At 39.8% G+C, this 9,219-nt stretch overlaps 1 protein-coding gene across 1 annotated transcript; it reads right to left on the bottom strand.

The window, feature by feature from the left end:
- Positions 1–2,563: 2,563 nt before the first annotated feature.
- Positions 2,564–3,403, bottom strand: LOC104237956 (uncharacterized). The gene is made up of 2 exons (XM_009792193.1): positions 3,337–3,403; positions 2,564–2,937 (listed from the first exon to the last, which is right to left on the bottom strand). Exons 1-2 carry the CDS (start codon positions 3,401–3,403, stop codon positions 2,564–2,566), a joined length of 441 nt encoding a protein of 146 aa, XP_009790495.1.
- Positions 3,404–9,219: the final 5,816 nt, after the last annotated feature.

The following is a 9,219-nucleotide window of genomic DNA, read 5'->3' as shown; positions in this document are numbered from 1 at the left end:
TGTTCGCCGGGTTGGTGAATCATAGGGGAAAATCTCTAGCACTTGTCGCACTTTCAAACGAATTCTTTAGTGTCCTTTTCCATGTTCTCCCAGTAGTAGCCTACCCTGATAATTTTTTGGACCAAGAAATTGGCACCGGAGTGATTTCCACAAGTACCCTCATGGATTTCTAGGAGTACATAGTCTGTGTCCCCCGACCCCAGACATACTGCTAGGGGGCCATCGAAGATCCTTCTGTATAAAGTCTCGCTTTCATTGAGTGAGAACCAGGCTACTTTGGTTCGCAGGGCCCTTGATTCCTTTGGGTCCGTGGGTAATTTTCTGTCTTTCAGATAGTCAATGTATTTATTTCTTTAATCCCATGTTAGGCTAGTGGAATTAATCTCGGCATGACCTTCCTCGACCACTGATTTGGAGAGCTGAATAACAACCCCGGGGAGTAGATCGCCTTCTTCAACAGACGATCCTAGGTTTGCAAGGGCATCAGGCTCGCTGTTCTGCTCACGAGGTATGTGGACCAGGGTCCATTCTTTGATACGACGTAATGTGATTTAGATTTTGTCCAAATACCTTTGCATCCTGTCTTCTTGGACCTCGTAGCTCCCATTTACCTGGTTTACTACCAGGAGTAAATCGCATTTCGCTTCGACGGACTCAGCTCCCAAGCCTTTAGCCAATTCTAGACCTGCAATCATAGCCTCATACTCGGCTTCATTGTTAGTCAATTTTTGCAGTTTTTATAGATTGCCTGATTATGCCACCCGTGGGCAGCTTTAGGACTATACTGATCCCAAATCCTCTTACATTTGTGGCGCCATCGGTGAACAGGGTTCATACCCCGGAAGATGCACCTGATTTTAGCAAGAGTTCCTTTTCTACCTCGGGCACGAGGGAGGGTGAGAAGTTGGCCATGAAATCCGCTAGAATCTGGGACTTGATGGCTGTTTGGGGTTGATATTCGATATCATACCCCCCGAGTTCGATGGCCCATTTGTCCGATCGCCCCGATAGTTCGGGCTTATACAATATGCTTCGGAGAGGGTATGTTGTTAACACGTAGATACAGTGGCATTAAAAATAAGGTTTTAGATTTTGTAATGCGCTTATCAATGCAAGAGCTAATTTTTCTAGGTGCGTATACCTAGTTTTGGCATCCCCGAGGGTCCGACTTACATAATAAACAAGATTGTGTACCTTGATCTTCTCAAACTAGCACGCCACTTACTGCTATTTTGGATACGGCTAGGTATAGATACAACGTCTCACCCTCTTTTGGCCTGTGGAGCAAAGGTGGACTAATCAGATATCTCTTCAGTTCCTCTAAGGTGTGTTGGCATTCTGGAGTCCACTCGAAGTTGTTTTTCTTTTTGAGTAAGGAGAAGAAATGGTGACTCCTGTCCGACGACCTTGATTTGAATCTGCCTAGAGCCGCTATTCGCCCGTCAGCCGTTGTATGGATTTTACATTATTCACCACCGTGATTTATTCGATGGCCTTTATTTTGTCGGGGTTGATCTCGATCCCTCTGTTTGATACCATGAAGCCTAAGAATTTCCCGAACCCACTCCAAAGGCACATTTCTCGGGGTTAAGCTTCATGTTGTAACTTCTGAGGATGTCGAATATTTCCTGCAAATGCGTCAAATGGTCCTCTGCGCGCACAGATTTAACTATCATGTCATCAATATAAACTTCCATGGATCTGCCTATTTGATACTCAAATATTTTATTAACTAGACGTTGGTACATGGCCCCTTCATTTTTCATCCCAAAGGGTATTACATTGTAATAGTAGGTACCATACTTTGTGATGAACGAAGTCTTTTTCCTATCCTCGGGGTTTATCTGAATTTGGTTATACCCCGAGTAGGCATCGAGAAAGGTGAGGGTCTCATGGCCGGCCGTAGCATAGATCAAATGGTCAATGTTAGGCAATGGGAAAGAATCCTTGGGGCACGCCTTATTTAAATCTTTATAATCTACGCATATTCTTAACTTGTTTCCCTTTTTGGGAACTACCACTACGTTGGCCAACCATTCGAGATACTTTACCTCTCTGATAGACCCTATTTTAAGGAGTTTCGATACCTCGTCTTTGATGAATGCGTATTTTACCTTAGACTGGGTTCTTCTTTTTTGCTTTACCGGTTTAAACCTGGGGTCGACACTCAATTGGTGGGTAGTTATTTCTGGCGGGATTCCTGTCATGTCTAAAAGGGACCAGGCAAAACAGGCGATGTTGTTAATTAGGAATTGAATGAGTTTTTTCCTGAGTTCGGGGGCTAACCCGGTTCCCAAGTATACCTTCCGATCCGGGAGATGCTCAATCAAAACAGCTTGCTCCAGTTCTTCAATTGTCGATTTTGTTGCATCCGACTCTTTGGGGGCGACGAAAGTTCGAGGGGCGAAGAAATCTTCTTCATCGTCCTCGGGGGTTTGTATGCTCCTAGGCTCACCCGAGGCAGAGTGTAAGGGGCTTGGTGCCTCCTGGTAAACTGCGAACATTTCTTTTGCCATATGTTGTTCACCATATATAGTTGTTATGCCATCTTTCGCTGGAAATTTTACCATCTGGTGCAGGGGCTTGGTGTCTCCTGGTAAACTACGAACATTTCTTTTTCCATATGTTGTTCACCATATATGGTTGTTATGCCATCTTTCGCTGGAAATATTATCATCTGGTGCAGAGTTGACAGCACTGCTCTCATGCTGTGTATCCACGGCCTGCCAAGCAATGCGTTGTACCTCATGTCACCAATGATGATGTGGAACTTGTTATTCTGAACTGTACCGAACACATCAACCGAGAGGACGATCTCTCCCTTTGTTATTTCGCCGGCCATGTTGAAGCCGTGGAGGACCCGGGAGGCGGGCACGACTTGGTTGAGCAACCCGAGCTGTTCCACTATCTTTGACTTGATTACGTTGGCCGAGCTACCTGGATCCATGAGTACACGTTTAATTTGAACGTTGCTTAAGAGGAATGAAATTAACAGTACGTCATTGTGCGGTTCTGCCAAGGTCTCGAGGTCATCCTCGCTGAACGCGAGGGTGTCTTCGGTCATGCGGTCTCGGATCGGCCCCTCGATTGCATCGGACATTTTTGTCCGTTTGATCATGGGTCCTTGAGGAATATCGGTCCCCCCAATAATCATGTGAACGATATGCCGAGGAATCTCTCTTTTTGCCCAGGTTGGGTGTTTCCGAGTTTTTTGCTGAGTTTCTCGGCAAACTCCCTAGTGAACGCGAGGATCGGCGTTAATGCCTCGGGCGTCGCACGAGGTCGTATCCTTGAGAATCGGCTCCGGTATGTTCTCAGGATTTCGTGGTGGCATACCAGCGCCTGGAACATCTACACCATTTTCTTCGCGGTTCTCAAGATAGTTGTTTACTGAGTCAGACATTTTGACCTGAAATCAAAGGTCTTGGGCAAGAAAAAGTGTGAAAGATAACTTGCGTTATGTAGTTAAACCAACAAGAAAATAATCACTATTATTTTTAGCCCACGGTGGACGCCAAACTGTTTACCGTGAAAATGGTAATAACAATTAGATTTGATTTAGTTGTTCTAAAAATACGTGATCTATTTTTATGCTAGTAGTTAGGCAATTAATGCAACGTGAAAGACTTAGAAATGAAATAAGAGCTTAAGAACGAGGTGATAATCAAATAGAATCGCTGCCAATCGGGGCCTCGAGCTTGCCTATTCGATGGACTCAGGGTCGAGTCTGAAGCTTGGTTGGGAGCTATCGAAGGCGGTCGATGGAAAATAATAGTTATAAATAGATCAAGGGCGGCTCTTTATGGCCAATAACAAGCAATAAATGATGAACAATGATAGAATCACAATAAATACGAGCAACAAATGGAGTAATAAGATCGAAAGAATATTCTAGAGAGCAAAGAGAATGTTCTTGTATATTTAGTATGGAGCAACCGATCTTACAAAATGACAAGGATCCCCTTTATATAGAAGGAGGAATCCCAACATAGTACAAATACATTAATTACAAAGGTATGGGGATGGGCCAGCTAGTTGACACCATGATCCAGGTCTGAACTTAGCTTACTAGACTTCATTAGCCCTAGCTATGCGCCTTGGAAACTCCCCACCGTTCCATAATAGCCGTTGGTCTATATTGCCCCGAGGTCGAGTGTCGGTAGCCCTCGAGGGTGAGCCTCTACCCTTGTCTCGAACCTTGTGAAATATGCTTACGAACAATCATAATGACGGAAAATTGGACCCTCCGATTTTACTGTATACAAAGGTATAAGTTATATCGGTGCTAATTACCCCACCTTCTATAAGGTATAGGTTATCCCAATGTTAAAATTAACACCGGGATAACTTATACCTGGTTTACTAACAAAACAGAGTATTAAGGTGGTATTGAATTTTTATACTACCCTTATACCTTCTTAAACCTTATACCAAACGACCCCTAAAATATCGGATATCGATTAATCTGTTACCGATTCGATTATCGATTTACACCATAAGATAATTCAATTTAGAAAGAAGAAGCGCAGTATAATGTGTAACGATGCATAAAAATGAGAAATTTAAAACAGAACAGTTGGTGATCTTTAGACAATTATCACTTAGTGAAAAATGCACGTCTAATCTTACCATCTCTATTCTCGAAGTCAATAAAAATAAATACTAGAAAGAGTAATTAATAAATATTCAACAATCTTATCTTGCTATTATCTTAGTAGCGGGCGGACATAATTTATAGAAAATGGTAAAACCCTAATTTTCTAAATGATAAAGAATCAATACAACAAAAGAAACAAATAGATAAACTAAAATTTAAACAATTAATTCTTTAAAGTTTAAAACTAAAAATCTCAACTGAAGAATGAATATGAGATATTCGGAAAAAGTTTAAAACTTAAGCTAACGAGTAAAGCCTGAAGATGAGGAGTGACAATAGAGAGCAGGGCCAACGGAGGGTCAAGCCATTAAAGCAAAGCCTTTAGTCCCATCATTTGTGGCCCCATTTTTTTCTATTAATAATGTAATTTTTATAGTTAATCTTTCTTAACAAATACTACTATTGACTATTGTATGGTAAAAATTACATAATCAAATTTTTATTAAAATAAAAAAAGAGAACCATTTAGCTATGTGATTGATGGTGACAGTTGAAAATTTTCATTATGATATTAATATTCTTTTCTTTTGTTTTTTCCTCATAAGTAATAAAACTTGTATAGTGTATTTTCCCTTTTTCATTGTGTTTAGCTGTCTATTCTATAAAAAATAAGGATAAGGACATTTTAAATTAAATTGTGCATATTTATTCTTTCGTTGAAATTTTTAAACATTGGAACAGGCGAACTGAAGCAGTGAAATGCTGTAGTGATATCAAGTTATCAACTTAGGTAATATTATTCTAACTTTCTATTACCTTATAATCATACTTTACCTTTGATAAATTTTACTTATAGGTGTATATTGCTTTTTATTGAATATTAAAATTCAAATATATCAACTAGAAAATATAAATCAGATTACTTAAAACATACAGAAATAAATAAGAGAGGGGAAAAATTAAACTTAAATACAATCTAAAAAAAAGAGCTATTTAAACAATGTCTTAAGCAAAACTAGATGAATTGTCAACTAGAAAATAAATATAAAGAGAATCAATTGTAAAGACTTATTACCAATTTTGCATCTTAAAAAAAAAGTAGAAAATGTACTTTAACTAAAACAAAGTAAGTACATATGTGAAAAGTTTTTTTCTTGTTGGTAAAAGAGCTTAAGGGCTCTTAGTAAGTTTTGCTTGAGACCACCAATTTGGTTGAGCCGCCTCCTACATAGAGAATGAGAGAACGAAGCCCTAAATTAGATTTATATACTTAAATATAATTTTGATAAAGCTTATTGTCGATTATACATGTTCACCCGTAAAATGGTATATTTGAATTTGTACGTGATTTATAGACAAGTAAATTAATTTGATCCCAAAATGATAAATAAATTAAACAAGAATGTAAGACTTAGTGTTGAAATAGAGACAAGACAGTATAAATCTTGATCCCGGGAGCAGAGCTTCCGGAGGCAGTAGTAACAATATTGATGAGCAAGAAGATGAAATATTATTGAGCTTTTGAACAGAGTATAGTATATGCTTGTTAGAAAATTCGTGTCCCTTACAATGGTTGTAGAGCTCATTATTTATAGTTGCACCTAGGGAACAAGGTCCTAGGATCAAGCCCCTTTTAAATGACAATTATGAGGGCTATTCTCTATAACGAACCATGTACTTAATGCTATAGAATATTCTCCATTAATTGCTATCGGGTGGCAGACATTTGTTTCGCCTTTACGAACACCATCTCCTTCGGAGACAAACGAGATCTGTAACGATCCGACTGGTCGTTTTGAGATCTAGCGCGTCGTTCAACAGTTTGAGGCCATGAGCAGCTTCACTTCAGGTATTATGACTTGTACGCAATCGGAATTGAATTCCGGGAAGTTCAGAGTTAATTTGGAAAGAGAATTCTCATTTCAGAAGCTTTAAGTTGAAAGAATTGGCTAAGGTTATATTTTTGAGTAAACGACCCCGGAATCGGGATTCGAAGGTTCCAGCAGGTTCATACGATGATTTCAGACTTGGGCGTATGTCCGGAGGAAGATCCGGGAACGTATCGGTGCCTATTGTGAAAGTTAGCATTTTTGGAAGAATCTCATAAGTTTGGATTGAAGTGCATTTCAGGGTTATCAATGTCCGTTTGAGATTCTGAGTCTGGGAATAGCTCCGTATGGTGATTCTGATATTGGGAGCACGATCGGAAGTGAATACGGAGGTCTGTGGGTCATTTTGAAATCATTTGGATAAAGATAGAAATATGAAGGTTTTGATAAGTTTGACTAGAAGTGGACTTTTTGATATCGGGGTCGAATTTCAATTCCGGAAGTTGGAGTAGGTCTGTAATGTCAAATATGACTTGTGCGCAAAATTTGAGGTCAATCGGACGTGATTTGATAGATTTAAACACCGAAAGTAGATATTTGAAATTTTAAAGTTCATTAAGCTTGAATTGGAGTGCGATTCATGATTTCGACATTGTTTGATGTGATTTGAGGCCTCGAGTGAGTTCGTATCATGTTTCGGGACATGTTGGTATAGTTGGTTAAGGTCCCGGGGGCCTCGGGTGGATTCCAGACTGTTAACGGATCAAATTTGGAGTTTGAAGAAGGGCTTCAGCAGCTGGTATCTGGTGTAACCGGACCTGCGGGGTTTTGACCGCAGGTGCGGCCAAAGGAGCGTAGATGTAGTTGAGAAGGGAGAAGGCTGGGACCGCAGATGTGGTCAAGTCGCCGCAGAAGCGGGACCGCACCTGCGAAAGAAGGATTGCAAAAGCGGAAATAGGAGGCCTGGGAAGGACTGCAGATGCGGTGGTGGGGCCGCACCTGCTGAAGAAGCAATCGTGTGACCGTAGGTGCGGAAGTGCTGGAGGCAGTAAGATCTTTAAAAATCGGGGGGGGGGGGGGTTAGTCATTTTCCCCCATTTTCATTTGGTGTGGACGATTTTGGGGAGCTTCAAGTGGGGTTTTTCATCATCAACGACAAGGTAAGCTAACCCCACCTATCCTGAGTTAAATATATTAACTATGTGCGGATTTGAGCATGAAAATTTGGTAAAAACTTGGGGTTTGAGGGGAAACCTAGAAAATTCGTATTCTTGAAATTTGACAACGATTTAGGGTATGAAATTAAGAGAAAATCATATATTTGAGTTCGTAAGTTCATGGGTAAACTTTATCTTCGAAAAATTTCGGAATCCGGGCACGTGGGCCCGAGGGCAATTTTGTCAACTTTTCGATCGGGGTTAGGAATTGTTATAAATTGGATTGTAATGAGTAATTGAACATACATTAATAGATTTGCATAATTATTGGCTAGTTTTGGGAGCATTATGCATCGATTCGAGTCTTCGGAAGAGCGTGGAATGCCAGTTATGGATCTTCGGAGCGAGGTGAGTCTCTTTTCTAACCTTGTAAGAGGATATTGTCCCCATAGGTAAAATAATTGGTTATGTTCTCCTATTTGTGGGGGCTACGTACGCACGGGGTGACGAGAGTCCGTGCGTAGCTACTAATATGTGTAAGTTCGGATAGTCTAGGACCAAAAACATGCTATACTTAGAATATCTGTAATCTTATTGTCAGTTGAATTGCTTAAATACTATCGAATTGGTAAATGAATTTCTAAAAGGATTAAACTTCATTTTCTTAAATCGTTAAAAGAGAATTGGCTTTTTTTTTTTCTGATAAATGTTCCCCGATAAATTCTTAATTGGCTGTTTGAGCATGTATTTCTATGTGTACTTGCGTCGCATGTATTATTCACGAGCAGGGTGATTGTTTATTAAATTTGACCGCATTGCATGTATGATTCGTGAGTGGGGTAATAGATGCATCTATGGTTCGCGCCGTTCGACCTTGGCAGTGCACATTTTACATTTATGTTAGATTGGACGGTACATCCTGGGCATGATTTGCGCATGCTTGTATTGCTAGTCTTGAGATTTATCGATATGATATTTGCCCTCCCTGGCTTGAGATAATTGAAAATTAATAAATTATGAATCCGAAGATTTTTAATATAAAAAAAACTTTTACCTGTTCGTGACTTATTTGAAATTACTGCCGTTCTTAATAACTCCATGATTACTCGCATTAATAATATGTTATTATTTGACCTCTAGTAAGTGTCGAAGTCGAACTCTCGTCTCTACTTCTTCGAGATTAGATGAGATACTCATTGGGTACACGTTGTTTACATACTCATGCTACACTTGCTGTGCATTTTTGTTGCACATGTTTATGTGTGGCTAGTGGCATAGCGGTATGGCTGATACGGAGACATAAGTGAGTTGCATTTATCGAGACGACTGTAGCCAGCAGAGTCCTTCAAGAGTATTGTACTGTATTTTCATTTCTGTCCACTTGTATTCCAGATAATTACTGTATTTTATTCCATTCCCTAGTAAATGCTCATGCACTTGTGACACCGGGTTCTGGGATGATTATGCCGTATCTTGTATTAACTTCTTAATATTCATATTTGATTTGAAACGATTATATTTTACTGGTAAATTGAAGGAAAATTATAGACTTCAAAATTATTAAAACGAGAATTTAATTAATTATTTTTGGTTGGCTTGCCTGATAGGGGTGTCCGGTGCCATCACGACCCTTAGT

This window comes from Nicotiana sylvestris, chromosome 10, assembly GCF_000393655.2.
Source record: "Nicotiana sylvestris chromosome 10, ASM39365v2, whole genome shotgun sequence".
Taxonomy (NCBI): domain Eukaryota; kingdom Viridiplantae; phylum Streptophyta; class Magnoliopsida; order Solanales; family Solanaceae; genus Nicotiana; species Nicotiana sylvestris.
The sequence above is the reverse complement of the archived record's forward strand: the minus strand, read 5'-3'. Positions and strand labels throughout refer to the sequence as shown.

Coding starts and splice junctions, on each gene's coding strand:
- LOC104237956 (XM_009792193.1), bottom strand. CDS start 3,403: ATGTCTGACTCAGTAAACAACTATCTTGAGAACCGCGAAGAAAATGGT. Junction 2,938..3,336: donor TGTAGATGTTCCAGGCGCTG/GTATGCCACCAC, acceptor TCATGGATCCAG/GTAGCTCGGCCAACGTAATC.